The sequence below is a fragment of the Vipera berus genome (genome assembly GCF_964194415.1).
Source record: "Vipera berus genome assembly, chromosome: 12".
NCBI lineage: Eukaryota > Metazoa > Chordata > Lepidosauria > Squamata > Viperidae > Vipera > Vipera berus.
This window is the reverse complement of record NC_138215.1, coordinates 13,512,228-13,530,810: the sequence shown is the minus strand read 5'-3', so window position 1 is coordinate 13,530,810 and position 18,583 is coordinate 13,512,228. Positions and strand designations below refer to the sequence as shown.

Sequence of the window (18,583 nt, the reverse complement as noted above, 5' to 3'; positions counted from 1 at the left end):
TCTGATTCCGTGAAGGTAATGAGAGCTCTAGGTTTAGATCAAATAAAGTCTAAATAAATAGGTTAGATTAAATAAAGCCACCAGAGTCAAGAGGTCACAGTGTTCAGACTGCAAAGATGCCTTTGACAGCCGCCCACGTTGTAAATCCCATAATAATTAATTTAGCCAATCAGAAGATGTCTTCTCGTGCCCACTTTGAAACCAGTTGAAAAACAGGCTACTGGCGAGTTGACATTAAAGTAACACTAGTACATCAATTAAAAGGAAATCAAAGGATGTTAAATCATGTTAGACCAGGTCAGCTCATAATAATGTAGAGCAGACATGTCAAACACAAGGCCCGGGGGCCAGATCCGGCCCGCGAAGTGGTTTCATCCGGCCCGCGAAGCCATCCTGGAAACAGTGAGGGAACGGCCCCCACTGCCTTGGCCCTGGCCCAGAGACCCTCAGATCTGTCCCACTCCTGCCCAGGCCCCCATAGGCACCCTCGATGCGAATGATGTAGAGCTGGCCACGCCCACCCAGTAGGCCATATGCACTTTAGCCACGCCCACCCAGTAGGCCATGCCCACCCAGGCCACACCCACCCGGCCCCCTGAGGGCAAACGCAATGCTGATGCGGCCCTCAATGAAATTGAGTTTGACACCCCTGATGTAGAGTAATCACTATGGATTCTTGTAAGGATCAATCAGGACCTTGGATAGCCTCCAGTGAATTTAGTTGATGAGTGGTACAAAGATAATTGTTTCAGAGGACTAGAGTTATCTGAAGCTCTAGCCCAGGGGTCGGCAACCTCGGCTCTTTTATGACTCGTGGACTTCAACTCCCAGAATTCCTGAGCCAGCATAGCTGGCTCAGGAATTCTGGGAGTTGAAGTCCACGAGTCATAAAAGAGCCGAGGTTGCCAACCCCTGCTCTAGCCAGACCTTCACGTTTCTCTACCCTTCTAGAAGCTGACTACATTTTTATTTGTATGGTAATTTGTAGCATTTAAATGGTAAAACAAAATTTTCACTGAGCTATTTATTAGACAGAAGATCTGGTTCAAAACTCAGACTGCTTGCTATCAATTGTTTGAAAAATCTGAACATTGACACTAAGAATATGTTGGAATATTAGTTTGGCAGCAAACGTAGAGTCCTAATGGAAACATTTATTTGGCTTTAATGATTATTGCTGGGTGCTTAGCTTCATTCTTCAACATTGTATTAAAAACAACCCATCCAACAAAATAAGAGTTGAAATAATTATTGATATGTTCATAATACAAAACTTCTTTTTGAGACTTTATTGCCTGGTGAACATGCCAAGATCCTGAGGTTCAAAACTTTTTTTTTTTAAATGAAGCTCCATGGACTTAAAGGAATGTCCTTGGCTGAGTATTTCACGAAATACTTTTGAGCTTCACATATATATGAATTTATTTAATTATAGATATTTCTATGGCAGCGTGTCCAATCAGCAGATTGTTTGGTGGAGAGTGATGTTAAAGAAACGTTGTGAAGTTTTGCTCTAGCTGTAACGTATGCTATGAAGGAATATAATCCAAAAAAGCGACAAAAAAGAATGTTTATTCTGATGGTTGAAAAACATGTTTTGAAAAGGGAAGGAGGCCTAAAGAAACTGTCACATAAGATCAGTTTTTAGATGGTTTATATTAAACATTGCCTATAGCCAAGATACACAATGAGCAGAATCATGTTCCAGTTATCATTGGCTGGTTCAATCTCCAGTTTTAGGGTGCAGCTCACTACTACGTATTCTCTACCTCAGGGGTGTCAAACTCAATTTCATTGAGGGCCGCATCAGCATTGCGTTTGCCCTCAGGGGGCCGGGTGGGTATGGCCAGGGTGGGCGTGGCCTACTGGGTGGGCGTGGCTAGAGTGCGTATGGCCTACTGGGTGGGCGTGGCCAGCTCTACATCATTGGCATCAAGGGTGCCTATGGGGGCCTGGGCAGCAGTGGGACAGATCTGGGGGTCTCTGGCAGGAGGAGGGTCTCTGGGCCAGGGCCAAGGCAGTGGGGGCCGTTCTCTCACTGTTTCCAGGATGGCTTCGCGGGCCGCATGAAACCACTTCGCGGGCTGGATCTGGCCCCCGGGCCTTGTGTTTGACATGTCTGCTCTACCCATATATAGTAAGGCTGGTCTAGAACACTTGTTCACGGTTTCCTAATTTTCAGAAAGACAAATCGTTATTAAGAGGTTGCATGTTTCACCGTGTTCCTGTAGGCAACCCTCTTTCTCCCTTTCGTTGTAGAAGTTGGTGGACTGTACAAGTAGTCCTCAACTTACAACAGTTTATTTAATGACCATTCCAATGGTTACAATGGCACTGAAAATTTGACTTATGACCGTTTTTCACAGTTGTGATCTTTGCGGCATCCCCATGATCATGTGATCAAAAGTCAGATGCTGGGCAACTGGTTCGTATTTATGACCATTGCTGCGTCCCAAGCTCATGTTTTGCAATCTTCTGACAAGCCAACGTCAATGGGGAAGCCAGATTCACTTCACAACTGGGTTACTGACTTAACAACTGCAGGGCTTCACATCACAAGGGTGGCAAGAAAGGTCATAAAAATGGGGCAAAATTCACTTAAGAAATGTCTCACTTAACAACAGAAATTTTGGGCTCAGTTGTGGTCTACGTCGAGGTCCAACTGCAGTACATCGCTGCTGTAAAGTGTAAATGTGTTTTTATACTTTCTCCAGAATTGGTGGATTTGGGTTGGGGGGGAAACCCCAGTAAAATTATGTTGTTTGAGAGGCCAAATTCATTTTTCATGGATACAGAAAAAAATTTATCAGGCTGAAATGCTCACAACATTTAACTTTAAGAAATGTCTTGCTTAACAACAGAAAGTTTGGGCTCAGCTGTGGTCTTAAGTTGAGGACTTCTTGTATTAGGACTCTTTCTAGCTAACCTGCTAAATTACTGCTTCACTGATGCCTTGCTTGCTTCAAAGTCTGATTGACTTTCCCAAGAACAATTTGAGATTTAGAAGATTAGGGTCCCAAGCTCAGCTCTCCTATATTCCATCCAGATAAATGTTGGTCTGAAACACTTCTAGGTAAAGTGAGCTTCCAACCTTTAAAGAAGAATAAATGACATGGTGAAAATGCAAAACGATGACAAAAGCATAGACCTGTTCTCAGTATACCTTTGCAATTTCAGATCTAAAAGAAGAAAAGAAATCCAGACTTTTTGACAAGCCACAGATACTGGGTATCCATAAAGTCTATATTCAGACAAGGCAAGAGAAACGCATTAATTTCACTGTGGGGAGCAGAGCTTATTTACTTCCCAAAACATCTGTCATCGTCAGGTGTCCTGTTCGGAGATTCCAGAAGATGCTTATTCAGTGGGAGAAAGATGGGCAGCCTCTCCAGATTTCTAAACATCTTGGTGTCACCAAATCAGGATCTCTCAAGATCAATAATCTTGAAGCTTCAGACACTGGAGTGTATAAGTGTGTTGCAGGATCTGCCCAGGAGATCTTTGTTCTTAAGCTCATTGGCAGAAGCAACAGGCTACTGGAACCTCCCTCCACCCGAAAAGAAGCGGGTGAGACCACAGACCACAATGAATCCAACAGCTTTAGAGCAAAATGGCACCAAATAAATCAGATCTGGCAGTTGTGGAGCCAGAAAAGTCAACGGTATCTGCGTGATGAACAAGTGAACGACCAGCCCGCTTTAGAACATCTTAAAACTCAGAGGAGAAATTCAGAAGGAGAACACAACGCTCACGAATTCACAACTGAGCAACTCAAAATGGGGGCTTTGCCTAATGCTTACAGTATGGATACAGACCGTTTTGATGAGCTGATAAAAAATGTGAGCCATCTTATTGAAGCTGGAGAAATTAGCAATGATTTGGCTTCCCAGTTTGCCTATCAGCTGATTGCTGAGTTAGTGAAGCCGTCACAATCTGCTCCCGACAAAGGAAAAGAGTCTGCAAATGAGAAGTTCCCTGCCAGGAAACTTGACAAATCACAAAGAGTGATGGATAATCTCAGTACAAAAACTGTAGGCGCCCCAGTAGTGAGAAACTCAAAAGGAGCTATTATGGTCAAGCCACAGGAGGTTTACTCAAACGAAACTGTAACTCTGCAAATTGGGGGTACCTTTTTGTTCACCAAGAATGTCAGCACAATAAATTTGCTCTGTGCAACTGCTGGAGTTAGCAACCTAAAATATACTTGGACCAAAGATGGAGTGCCATTAAAGCCTGCTGAGAAGTAAGTAATGTTAAATATTTCAGCCATTCTGCACTCACCTGAATGATTGTTGTTATCACATAATATGTGATTATGTTGTAGGCATAACAGTATGTTTGTGAAAATCCTTCTTAAATTGTAAGCTTAGCATTTTGCCTTTAAGCTTCAAGGTCTTTAAAACAATTTTAGGACCCGTATTATGTCTTGGATCTACCTTTTTCCATGTTTCAGAATGCTTAATTACTGGCATATTGATTCCCCCTTTACTTCTCCTCCTATTGTGAAAACCTCTTTTCCTTTTGTCTTTCTGCCTTTCTTTTAGCCCTCCCCAAAACCCATATTTCAACTGAACACCACCCATGACTCACTTATAAAATCAAACACAAATATTTTGGACACTGAATGTTAAACAGGTCAAGTTGACTTTATTGTAGCATTCACAGATGTTTCTAGTAATTGCTGGTCTCGCAAATATGTGGCATGCAGTGTTTTCTGGCTGGTTTAAAAGGCATGAGGGTATATTTAAGATAAAGTTACTAAGGGTTTATATTTACACCAAATAAGCTACATCAATCTTACAAGCAAGTATCTCTGTGTCCCACTTGTAAAGCTTACTCACTATTGTTGGATTGATTAATCTGACATATTGTTTATTTAGCACTCACTGTTGTAAATCCTTTGTATATATACATATATATGGGAGTCTCTGCACTGACATTGGCTGATGTCAAAGGTACTTGGATGGGCAAATCTCTAGGAAATTCCAGTGGTATAGCATAGATTGGGGAATCAGAATAGCATTTTCAAAAAAAAAAACACCTCACTGACAAGCCATTTTAGCATTCTTGCTAAAACAACAACAGAACACAGAGAAGTTGACTTTCTCTTTCTAATTCAAAAGAGTAACAATAGGATAATAATTGGCTTTAAAAGTCTGCAGCAACATAAATCCTTTTGCCAGGTGAGACTACATGCACAGGTTGAATTAACCAATTTAAAACCAAGAGGGCAAATAGACAATGTATGTCCAAAAAAAAATTTGCTGAAGCAAACTAGGTTTTGGCAAGAGCTGTTTTCTGAAAACCTGGCCAGGTGGAACACAATACATTTGTAGTGAGGCCAGAGGACACACAACATCAAAGCAACAAGGAAGACATGTAGAATCATGCTGATTCTCAGGCACACTATTCCTTAATGAACACACTTACTGCGTATGCCTCTTGATTGAGGAGCAAACTCCATAACGAAGTGCCGGTTTGGTCTTGTACATTTTCCCATTGATCCAGAACAACTGCGACAGTGATGTGAAGACAGAATGGTCTGTTTGTTACGGTTGTTCGGACAATTTGTGGAGAACAGTTCAGGCAATCCTCAACTTACAGCAGTTTGTTTAGTGACGGTTCAAAGTTATAATGGCACTGAAAAAAGTGACTGATGACTCGTTTTTCGCAGCTACGACCTTTCCAGCATCCCCATGATCATGTGATCAAAATTCAGATGCTAGGCAACTGGTTCATATTTACGACCGTTGCTGTGTCCCAGGGTCACATAATCTCCTTTTTTTTGACCTTCTGATAAGCAAAGTCAACGGAGAAGCCAAGGTTTCCCTTCACAGATAGGTTACTAACTTACCAGCTGCAGTGATTCACTGAACAGCGGAGGCAAGAAAGGTCATAAAATGAGGCAAAACTCACTTAACAATTGTCTCACTCAACGACCAAAATGTTTGGCTCAACTGTGGTCATAAGGCGAGGACTACACCTGTATTCACTTCTATTGATCAAATCTTATCCTTTCAACCTTCTGCAGGGTGACTTTTGAAGCCAGTGGCAAAGTCCAGATTGCGAACCCTACGGAGAAAGAAATGGGGATGTATCGCTGCACAGTGGACAATGAACTTTTTCAAGACATGGCACTGTTTTACGCAGGTGATACTTTGTGCTGCAATTTGCAAATCAGTTATCGACCGTCAATCATCTCTCAATAAGACAATAGGCCCTCCTGGTTTCTTGTTTGATGATAACGAATTGGTTTGGTGGTGTTGTTTTTTTAAAAAAAATTCTGTGAAATACTAACCTGCAAAACTGTCGAGAAATTATTACTATTAGTAAAAGAAACATGGGAAAATAATTCTTGGGGAAGGTTTTTAAACACTCATTTTCATATTAAATGAAAAGTGAGGGGATTTGCATACAACCTCCCCCCCCCCTCAACAAAGATCTGTAAACATTCCTTTCTGAGGTTCAGTAATTATCATAATTTGAGAGGGAAAACACGAAAATAAGCAAAAAACAGATTTTGGGCAACTCTCTCCAGCTGAATTCCTTTCTCTGGTACCACATAATTCCGTCTTGAGGGTCTTTCAGTGGGTCTGACAAGAAGGCAAAATTCTGGGACTAATTTCTCTCCCCCCTGATTGTCCCTCACAGAAGCTCCTGCTATATTGTCTTCTGGGGAAAATATTGCCAGTTTTGAGCTTCGGAATCTGTCTGTCTCGGTTGGAGGTTCACTCCTAGCAAGAACAGGGGCGAATATTCTGCTGGAATGTCCAGTCAAAGGTAAGGCTAAAATACCTGAACTGTCAGAAATTGTGGGCACTTTATCACTGGAGGTTTTCAAGAAGAGACTGGACAGCCACTTGCCTGGAATGGTATAAGTTATCCTGCTTCAACAAGGGGCTGGACTAGAAGACCTCCAAAGGTTTCTCTCAACCTTATTATTCTATTCTTCTTTATTCCTTTTCCACATATCACTTCCCATTCCGGGCCAGCATTGACAAGTAATCCATCATACCTTTTAGGCAGCCTATGAAACAATGTGCTGAAGTCTGGAGAAATTAATGGGAGAACATGGATTTTTATGAGGCCTCTTCTATTTAAAATGTGCTCGGTTTAAGGAGTTGCAGATAGATGATGCCACAATTGGCTGCACACCCACATATCCCAGAGTGGCCTTTGGATTCTGAATCCACAGCCGTGCACAGCCCTATAAACTACTACATGTGAAAACCTCCAGCAACCACATACAGGACAAGTGTCATTGTCTTGGAAAAGGGTGCCTCCATTTTTATCAAGCATCCAGAAGCACATTTGGCTGTATCAGTTTGGGAGTTACCCTCCCCAAAGGTTGTCAGGACCAGAATGCAGGCAATTTTAGGATAGAAACTACTCCAAGGCATAGGACATGGATAGGCAATGTTTTCATTCACACAGATTGACCAGCTGCAGTTGGGGCAGTGATGCAGGTGCAGCAATTTACATGTACTAGAAGTTTTGATGCACTAATGCACACTTTCCCAGGAATCTCGAGCTAGTCCCCAACACTCATGAGCAAAATCGCAGTGGATAAAAAGAGAAAGCAACTGGCATTTCTCATCCTTCCTAGTTACCCTTTGCATCTGCTACAATTGTTTTGATGACCTAAAATTGGAAAATTGCATTAATATAATTAAATTAGATAATTACTGGAAAATTGGGGTCCTTATTAGGGCTACTTATGCTTTCAAAATAATTTAGAATAAGTGTTTTGGACCACTTACAGGCACACCTTTCTGCTCTCCATTAAAGCAATCCCTGTTTTTGAAGTTTCTCTAAGAATTTGCGGGGGGGGGGAATGTGGGTGCTTTAAAAGATACATTAATGAACTGGGTCTGTATAGCAACAACACCTTTTTCCAGATGTCATAGATGCCTGGAGAAAAAGGGGCTGCTGTAATGAACAGCAGAGAGGTGACTGTGCTTACACTTACGATCCAGGGTGCTTGAACAAATCATGTCTGTCTAGGCCAGGGGTAGGCAACCTTGGCTCTTTTTTGTGACTCGTGGATTCCAACTCCAAGTAGAGCCTTGGTGGAGCAGTGGGCTAATGCCTCCTTAAGTAACACCAGCTGCCTGCAATTAGTGCAGGTTCGAGTCCCACCAGGCTCAAGGTTGACTCAGCCTTCCATCCTTCCGAGGTAGGTAAAATGAGGACCCAGATTGTTGGGGGCAATAAGCTGACTTTGTAATAATGCCGCTTGGGGGGGTGTGTGTGAAAGCCCTAATAAGCAGGCATATACATAGAATGAAGGCTACTGCTAAGCTTGTAAGCCGCCCTGAGTCTTCGGAGAAGGGCGGGATATAAATGGAATTAAAATAATAAAAAAAACCTCCCAGAATTCCTGAACAAGCAAAATCAATGAGGAAGCCAGATTCACTTAGCAACTGCATTACTAACTTAATAACTGTAGCGATTCACTTAAAACAACAGTGGCCAGAAAGGTTGTAAAATGGGAGAAACTCACTTAACAACTGTCTCGCTTAGCGACAGAAATTTTAGGTTCAATTGTGGTCGTAGGTTAAGGACTACCTGTATAATATCCATGATGTATCATATATAAAATATCCATGTTGACACACAGACATATATAATATATATAATATCCAAGTTGACACACAGACATATATATAATATCCATGTTGTAACATGCATAGTCCACCATCTACTGGTGAAAGAAGATGACTGCATCAATATACATACCGGTAGATAGTTGCTCATGTTTTATTTGATTGTCCATTATATGTCCTTTTTAGGCTTAGATACTTAACGTCTCTGCTTGAAGGATCCCAAATCCCATGAGCAGTTGAAATGGGATCAGAAATCAGAAAGATGTTCAAATCAGAAAGATGTTCGGTTGGAACGCCTTGTCCAAACATTAACCTTGAAATATATTTTGCTTTTGCCTCCCAGGTATTCCCCAGCCTGAAGTCCTGTGGTTCAAAAATGAGAGCTCTTCAAGAAGTTCTGCTTTCCCAATAGCTAACAGTTCCTTCTTGTTCCTGGGCAATGTTTCGGGCAAAGACACCGGAATTTACACCTGTATGGCTACCAATGCTATGGGACATGCCACAGCAGCCACTGTTCTTAAATTGGCTGGCAAGTATAAAGTTGGGTCAGAAGTGTCATTGGGCACCCTATGGGGAGGATCTCTTTACTTCCCTCAACCAGCACTTCTGCTTCGACCTCAGTGGGCCACTGCTGCTAAGGTGGGACTAGAACTCACTCTCCTGGTGATTGGCCCAAAGTCACCCACCTGGCCTTCATGCCTAAGGCAGAACTGGTGGTCTCCTGTTGATTGGCCCAAGGTCACCCAGTTGGCTTTGATGCCTAAGATGGGACTAGAACTCACTCTCCTGGTGATTGGTCCAAGGTCACCTAGCTGGCTTTCATGGCTAATACAGGATTAAAACTTATGATCTCCCAGTTTTGAGCCTGGTGTACTAACTACTAGACCAGGGGTAGGCAACCTCGGCTCTTTTATGACTCATGGACTTCAACTCCCAGAGTTCTGGGAGTTGAAGTCCATGAGTCATAAAAGAGCCAAAGTTGCCTACCCCTGCACTAGACCAAACCGGCTTTGTATCACATATCTCTCTGCTGAAAACAGATTTTAGCAACATGAATATATGGGTGGAAGGGGAAAGGGGCTATGGCCATTACCCTGCCTGCAGATGGGCTTCACCAACACAGTGAGAATAGAGGACTGAAGAAGCCCTTCAAACCTGAGCAGCCTCTCCTTGGTTTTATGTCTGGGAACCCCTGGGCTGTAACTTCCTCTGTCATTTTAGGACAAAGATTCCAGAAACCACACAACGGATCATCCACTAAGAGTAAAAGAAAACGTGTTTTCATGGCATCTGGAATTGGCACTAATGTCACAGTGGCTGCTGGTGATACATTAAGAATAGGTATGGTCCCAAATGTCAATTCTGCCCTGAAAGGAGCAGGGAGGGGGTCATTCTTGTTTCCTTCATGTCATATCGGTGGTTAGTTGGGAGCATCTGTATTTCTGGTTACAGGGTGTTCCAAAACTGGCAGCCAAGGAACTCAACTGCATAGAAATGTAGCATTGAATAGCTCAAGAGCAGGGTGAATTATGGCCCAAAAGCTACATAGCAAGGAGAGGGGGAAATGGGAACGAGAGGAGGGCAGAATAAAAAGCCCCACGGAAGAAAAAGGCAATTCTTCTTAATTCGGGTTCATGATGCAGTGGCATGGCTGGCTGGGGAATTCTGGGAGTTGCAAGACCCCCAGGTCTTCAAAGCCTCCAAGATTGGATACGCCGCAATGGAGGTTTCCGTTCTTCTTTTATACCCAGCTCTGAAAAAAGAATCCAGGGGGGAACCTTGAAATGTGGGAATGGGACAGCTCACCACAGCCAACTTGCCACCAGACAGCTCACTGTGCAGGACAATTTAACAATTCTATTTAATGATTTAAAATAAAGAAAAAATATTTTAATTTTTGCCACACACATGTCAGTCAGATTTAGCCTCCTTTTGCATCCTTCCTTTAATGATTCTATTCCACCCTTTCTTTGAGATTACGGTAACTCTTGTCACGCAGGCCTGTGGGAACATGGCTGTGCCCAGTTGTCCTACAGCGAGTTGGCTGTGGCAAGTTGGCCATGGCGACAGTTGGCCATGGTGAGTTGGCCATGGCGAATTGTCATAGACCCTTGAAATATTGTAGCTGCTGTGAAGACACCATCATCTTTTTTGGGGGGAGGAGCAGGGACACCTAAGAATAACTGAATTCTTTATTGTGTGAGCAAGTTTTAGATGTTCTGGAAAAAAATAGAAAAGCTAAAAGCGCCTTTGGTTTGTTGTTTAAAAATATAAATGATCGCAGCCTTGTTCTTATTTTCCTCTTGTGATAACACAAGAGCATAAACATCTGACAGTGGTTTGTTAAAAGAACTGTGGTTTAATATACAATATGAAACAACAACAATCAGGGAGCATACAGAATACAAGGTAGTCAGTTATATACAAAGGGAGTTAAAGATTCCAACTGCCATTCCCCTCAGACACAGTCTCTTAAAGGGATACTACCCTCAAAATACTCTGCTGACTCATTCTCTATATATCACTTCTGCGGGTCAGCTACTAAATTATAATTACCTTGACATGGTTTTTTTAGGTTGTCCTGTCTATCCTAGCGCAAATAACACAATTCGCTGGTTTGTCAGAAACCAATCCATAGAAGGGGCTTCAGACTTCAAGCACAAGACCCTGGTTGGGGGACGCATCCTTGAATTCATCGTAGCCTCTGACCAGCTTGCTGGACAATACAAGTGCTGGGCTTCATCACTTGTCAAGCCGTTGTCTGTCTGGGTAAATGTCAAGAAGGAAGGTTTGTTGAAAGATCCTGATAACATTTTCACATTTACTTTTTTAAAAAAATATTTAAATGTTTGGTACTTCCTACTGTTATAATTTAAGGCAGGGGTCTTCAAACTTGGCCCTTTTATGACTTGTGGACTTCAACTCCCAGAATTCCTCAGCTAGGCACGCTGGGTGAGGAATTCTGGGAGTTGAGGTCCACAAGTCATAAAAGGGCCAAGTTTGAAGAGCCCTGATTTAAGGCAACATTCCCCTTGTCAGCATAGCTGGGAAGCCCAGAATAACTGGCTGAGGAAGCTTGACTTTAAAAAAAAACCACACACAAACAAAAATATGGGATGATCATTAATCAGAATTACCTTGTGGTGAGATGGGCAGTCAATACATTTAATAATAAATTAATAATAAATAATAAACATGCTTTCCCAGCTGCTCATGCTCTTTGGGACCTTGATAGTATCTAGGATGACCTCTCACTGGCTGGATTCGAACACCAAGGCAGTGGGGGGGTGTTATTTGGATTTGCTTTACATTATGGACAAACCTAATCATTGTGGTTATAAACCATGGTTTGGAACATAGAAGAACATAGAATTATAGGGCTGGAAGGGACCTGGAAGGTCTTCTAGTCCAACCCCTCATACCATCCCAATCCAATGGTTATCCAGTCTATTTTTGAAAACCTGGAAAAGTGAGTAGGCATTATGCCCAGCTTCAGCTAGACTGGCCACGACTGTGCTTTTTGATTTTAAATTATATATAAGAGTTTAGTCTTATATATAACAATGGCCATTGTGATCTTGTCAGCAAAAATAGCTAATTTATAGGCTCTTATAAGATTTGAAGCCTGCTCCTATAAGTTTTCCATCATTTCTCCTCAATGCCATTAACAGTCATAGTGGGTCTGCTTCAAGAAAGCTGATTTAGCCTCTATACAGCTAATTCCATGGAGAACATGAGGAGATTACCCATTTTGAGAGCTGCCATCCTAATTTGTGGTTTGATACCTCTATCCACCTTCCATCCCACTTGTGACTCTCAGCAAGGGAAGGACGGTGTGGTTGGTGACTTATCTCCATGTTTCTGAAATGGCCATTCTTTTCCGGGAACATGCAAGCCTGGGAAATTGGGAGGGATGCATGTCTGTCAGAATTTCATTATTTAAAGCACAAGAAGGGCTTCAAAAATCGCTAAGGGGTAGGGCTGGGATTCTTGCGCCATTGAGTGCTCAGAGAAACCGCAGTGTGCCATGTCTTTATGGCCATGTAAATCATGCAGTCATTTAGTCACACTGGCCTTCAGTAAACATTAAGGATTTGTGCTTTGAAAGGAATGCTTTTGTGTTTTTTTTTAAAAAAAAGCCTGGAGTAATAAAGAAACATTGAAAACTCAATAAGTTTAAGAATTCATTGCGCGCTGGAGGAATAAGCCTGTAGATACAGTTGGGAGTGATCATTTATTTGTGGATATTACAAGGCCAGCCTTAACCACCCACCCCCAGCACCCCACCCAAAATAATTCCCCACCCTCAACATTGCATAGTACTTCGTCTTTTAAATTATGTCTTAGAAAGAAGAGACAGGGTGGGATCCTTGAATTTTAACTCCATTTTTTTAAAAAAGAGAAAAGTCTCTAATTTACCAAGTAAAATTAGAGAGCAATGAAATTGTTCATTTTCTTTTCTTTTTCTGTTTTGATTTAGCAGAATTTATTTTAAGTTGCTCAGACTTCGTGGCAAGCCCTCATTGCCCCCAAGGAGGCTCTTTTTTTTTTTAAAGCTGGAGAGGATAACTAGTGCCATAGAGAGAGAGGAGAGGAGTTAACTTTATAGATGCTTCTCCTTTAGAACTTTTCTCCCAATTTTGATCTTGCCTTCTCCATGGCCAGGGAACAGTTAATAACCATGACAGCAAGGTCTTTTTTATCATTTTAGTTGATTCAGTTGATTTTAAATGCCAGATCTCATATCATTACAGGACTGCCTCACCCTGAGGGTATCTGCCTGTTCTACTAGGTTAGATAAGGTCCCTTCTCTTAAATGTGGTCACCTGGTGGGATCTGGGAGGCATGCCTTCCTGTTGGCCACCCCAGTTCTTTGGAATAGCCTCCCACCAGAGACTCAAGGGGTCTCCATTTGTTTAGCCTTCTTGAAGACTATGAAGATCTGGCTGTTCTCTTAAGCCCTGGGCTAGGATGGTGGTTGAGGGAAGGGTAGTTTTATTTCAGTCTTGTTTTTGTTCTTGAACACTACCTAGAATCATTGCACGAGACGGGCAGTCATATAAGTTCCAAAAATCAATCAATCGATCAGTCGGTTTTTTTAATTAATGAACGTCATGCTGCTGTTTTCCTTGTTTCCCCTTTAACGTTCTTATAATTTTGCAATCCATCAAGTGAACTTCTCGTATTGGACAACACAGAAGTATAATAAATAACACATAAAATAAATAACAATTAGGCAAGGGATCCTAACTATATATTCAGTTTGCTTCTTAGCTTATGGCCATATTCTTTGTAGATTATGTGGAATCCTAGAATTGTAGAATCCTAGAGTTCATAGGGTCAGAGTTGATTGAGGAAGCCTTCTGTGTTTTAGATCTAGCTTAAAAACTAAAGGGGATTGATGTGATAGCCAAACCCATCTGAATTTGAAAATCATGCAGGGCTGGTTTATAGCTGGCTTAGCGTGCTATGCAGACCCTGGTCTAGGGACATAATAGTGTATAAACCAGTATCATGGATTGAAACAAATAACAGATTGATATAATGAGAGCACCTTGTCCTAGTAAGGCACTTCCTTGTATCGTGAAGAAGTAAATATATTTGAGATATATTCTCTTTGACAGAATATCGATGGAAGCTTAGTGAGCAGAGGCCATGCTCAACAACTTGTGGAAGTTCGGGAACTCGCTTTCAAAAATTGCTATGCGTGAATATGAAGGATCAGAATGTGAATACATCACTATGCAAGGACCATCAAAAGCCAGTCATGAACAACCCGCAGTCCTGCAAAATTCAAGATTGTCCTGCAAGGTAGAAACGTTTTGTTACTTAGTTCAAAGTAAAATATACACTTAGATCTCTGTACATATGTGTTTTGCATTGAAGCTGGGTAGATTTGGGGTTACTTTGACTAGGGCTCTGAATTCCTCCAACTTAGACTGAAACATTGAAAGAGGACTCAAAGAACAAGAGTTCCTTTTGTGAGCCTGGGAACAAAGAAGACACACACAAGATGCTCTTAAAGCCCTCTCTGTATACCTCACTGTCCCTTTTGGCCAATAGTTTAGTTTTTTCAGTGGAGCTCCTAAAGACTCACTACCGCTGAAATCATACTTCCATTACAGGAAGAATGCATTGAATCCTCATTAATTCCTTCCTTCCTTCCTTCCTTACTTACTTATTAAATTTGTATAGCCACCCATCTGACCTAAATATAGGTGAGGGAAAGTGGGAACAAATACAATAGCTGGACCTCCTGTATCATCATCCTTGTCAAGATATATAAAGGGCAGCTATTGAGAAACACCTGCGGGTGAGTTAACTTTTCTGAGACCAGATCAAGGTTTTTGGCTAGATCTGGTGGGGCTCTGTTTATATTAATACGTCTACAAGGAAAATATCTTTCCTTCTGCTCTTGGTCCCCAGCAGTCGACAAAGAGGTGCAGTCTGGTCCTTAAAAACCATTGTTGATGTTGTCCATCTCAACTAATAACTGAAGAAAATGGAGCCTTTCTCCACAGCGTGCCCATCGTTAGCATAACTATCCGTACAGCCCAAGTCACAATTTCTAATTTGTATCCTTCTTGATACAATGCGCTTCCTTTACTTTTACGGTTAATTTCTTTTTCTTCTCCCTTTTTCTTGCATTTTCTCCTTTCAGTTGGGCAACAACAGCTTGGTCTGAATGCTCTGCTTCCTGCGGCCATGGATTTCACCGCCGGCGAATAGCCTGCAAGCAAGTCAAAGCCAACCGCCGTGTCCTAACATTGCCTCTGGACGCTTGTGCAGACCAAGAGCGTCCTTTGGAAATGAAACCTTGTGTGGGCCATTTTTGTGCCGAATGGATTGTTCATCCCTGGGGCCAAGTAATTAATTCAGTGATTAATGGATCTATAATCTCTGTCACTGGCTATGCACAATCCCCAGTTGGGTATATCAAAATTGCCTAATAACTATGCACGCTTCTCTAGTTCCTACCTTTTCTACTGAGAGGTGCACGATTGTATGTTATCATCACAACAAAGTGATATAGGTTGGAGAACATAATAATAATAATAATAATAATAATAATAATAATAATAATAATAATAATAATAATAATAAAGTTGGAAGGGACCTTGGAGGTCATTTAGTCCAACCCCTGCTCAGGCAGGAAACCTTATACCATTTCAGGCAAATGGCTGTCCAGTCTCTTCTTAAAAACCTCCAGTGTTGGAGCATTCAAATGCAGTTGCACGGGTTGTGATGGGAGCTCCCCGATACTCCCATATTACACCCCTCCTGCGTGAGCTGCATTGGCTACCAGCTGCCCTCCGGGTGAGATTTAAGGTGCTGGTACTTACCTTTAAAGCCCTACATGGCTTAGGTCCGGGATACTTGCAGGACCATCTGCTGCCGGGAACAAATTCCCATCGTCCAGTACGCTCACACAGAGAAGGCCTCCTCAGGGTACCGTCAGCTAGGCAATGTCGGCTGGCGACCCCCAGGGGGAGGGCCTTCTCTGTGGGAGCGCCAACCCTATGGAATCAGCTCCCCCCTGAGCTTCGGATGGCCCAAAACCTCCAATCCTTTCGCCGTGGCCTCAAAACACACCTGTTCCACCAGGCTGACCTAGACTGACAGGCATTTTAATTAATTTATATTTAGTATTTTTAATTCATTTTTTAAATTCTCTAATTTTAATTTACTGCACTGATGTTCTCAATTTCATTTTTATCTTGATTTCTGTACTTATTATATGTTTTGTTGTTAGCCGCCCTGAGTCCTTCGGGAGATAGGGCGGGATATAAATCCCATCAATAAATAAATAAATAAATTCACCACCTCTGGAGGCAGGTTGTTCCACTGGTTAGTTGTTCTAACTGTCAGGAAGTTTCTCCTTAGTTCTAGGTTGCTTCTCTCCTTGACTAGTTTCCATCCGTTGCTTCTTGTCCAGCTTTCAGGTGCTTTGGAGAATAGTATGATCATTTTATAGTATGTTTGTTTTTAGGAATAACATATGACACCTGGACAAGTTGTATCTAAAGCCACTCCCAGTATTCCATGGACTAAAACTGCTGTTCATACATCTGGTGAAAGTATCTGAGATGACATTTCATTTATTTTGTATCTTAAACTCAATGGAGTTCATGAATATAGGCTGTTGCTCAACATTCATCTGTTCCATGAAGGCTGAAGCTGGCATTCTGGACCACAAAATAAGCCCTTAGTTCTTTAGTTCTAAGAACAAGCAAGGTCAAGTCTCAGGACTAATTTAGAGAAATATACCCTAAAGCTCAGAAAGTCCATGTTAGGCTAAACATCAAGTAGAAAAGAAAACACGCTTATTTGCTTCTTCTGCTCAAGAGGTCCAGCCTAGGTAGATGGATTGAATTCAAACCCTATTTACTATTGGCTCTCTGGCTGAGTACCTTTACACTGTCAAAACTCCTAGAGGTATAAATCGGTAGGGCCATGGTTACTATCAAAAAATAAATCATAAGGAGGAATTAGATTAATATGATGGCTTCTTGGCCTGTATTCACGGGGACAGGAAGCCTGCTATCACTCTGAGTTCAAATAATCTGCATTTTGCATGGGAAAATGCAAAGCTTCGTCTTTGTAATGAAAGCTGTTTGCTATCTATCTCTTCAGTGCACTGGACGTTGCATAAATCTTGGAGTGGGCTTACAACACCGTCACATTCAGTGTCAGCATCAGAATGGATCGGCAGTACTGAATTCACTCTGTGATAGTAAGAAAAGGTATGTCTGTCAAGCGCGTAACACATTTTTTCATCTTAGCAGACGTCATAACATTCTTTCACTAGATCCTGCTGGGAAGAAACCAGTCACCGAACACCACATATTTCTCCTCCTCAGCAGTCACGTTAGGCTATTAAATGCTATACTTTTATCACTTTCCAGCTCCTAAATCAGTGGAATAAAACTTGTAACTTCAGTGTGAACCTACCTCCCTTTCTTTCTCTTGGTGGAGGAATGTTACCAGTGGAAAAGCAAAGAATTTGCAAATGTTTATATGGGACACAGCAAACTAAGTCTACAAACTGTTTGTCCTATTTAGTCAGAATACCTCTGATATGTGTTTTATCATCTGGGCATTTGGCTGCAATTCCAGATCTAAAAAGTATGACTAGATACTTGTAGGAATGCCTCTATCTCCATTTCCCTTGGTTTCTCATTTTTACATATTTGATGCACCCCGTTTCCACACCAGTTTGAGATTTGGCAAAAAAAAAACACGTTTGGAGATAAGGGAGGATTATTGGAAAGAAAACTCTACAGAGACTTCCTAGATGATTATGGAGATTCTCAACCATCCAGGTCTTGGTTGTTCCAAAGTTGCTTTTCCAAAAGGCAATTGGACTTTCTTGGTTTTCTTGGTCTTCTTCAGAACTGAAGAAGCTTCTTGGATGAAAAGCAAAATGTTTTCAAGGGGGAAAAAAACCAAGAAACTCTAGCTGCCTTTTGGAAAAGCACCTTTGGGATTCCCAGATGATTGCTTAAAGTGTGAGGTTTACCGATTTAGCATAATCTGAATTCAACCAATGTGTAATGTATTGGGCTTGTTTTGTTAAAGGAACATCATGTGGGTAATTGCTGGGAGGTTGCTTGAGCAGGGAAGCTGGCTAACGGCTCCCAGCTCCTCAGACAACCCGTCTCCAGTGCCGCTATTGGTTGCCTCTAGGGCGGCAATAGGTTGCTTTAAACCTATTGGCCGCCACCTAGAGGCCAGGGTATAAATTGCTGCATTTGCAGCCCTGTTCCTCAGTCCAGATCCTGCAAGCAATAAACAATGATCTTGCTGAACTCACTCGCCTCGTCTTCGTCATTAAGCAACGAACCCAGTACATAACACAACGGATGGCAGAAAATAGAAAGGAGACAAAAAAAAACAACGCCTATCGCATGCTGAAGAATAGTAGGGACTAAATAGATTATCAGGAACGAAAACTGCAGAGAATTGGAGAGATGAGA

General features: G+C 41.9%; 1 protein-coding gene across 1 annotated transcript in view; it reads left to right on the top strand.

Annotated features, from left to right (window-relative positions):
- ADAMTSL3 (ADAMTS like 3) overlaps nucleotides 1-18,583 on the top strand; it is a 157,278-nt gene that overhangs the window by 137,023 nt on the left and 1,672 nt on the right. The window contains exons 21-29 of the mRNA XM_081337175.1: nucleotides 3,178-4,243; nucleotides 6,032-6,150; nucleotides 6,652-6,780; nucleotides 8,950-9,158; nucleotides 9,842-9,947; nucleotides 11,182-11,394; nucleotides 14,231-14,417; nucleotides 15,268-15,472; nucleotides 17,241-17,350. Coding sequence (XP_081193301.1) covers nucleotides 3,178-4,243; nucleotides 6,032-6,150; nucleotides 6,652-6,780; nucleotides 8,950-9,158; nucleotides 9,842-9,947; nucleotides 11,182-11,394; nucleotides 14,231-14,417; nucleotides 15,268-15,472; nucleotides 17,241-17,350 — 2,344 coding nt within the window. The remainder of the gene's footprint in view (nucleotides 1-3,177; nucleotides 4,244-6,031; nucleotides 6,151-6,651; nucleotides 6,781-8,949; nucleotides 9,159-9,841; nucleotides 9,948-11,181; nucleotides 11,395-14,230; nucleotides 14,418-15,267; nucleotides 15,473-17,240; nucleotides 17,351-18,583) is intronic.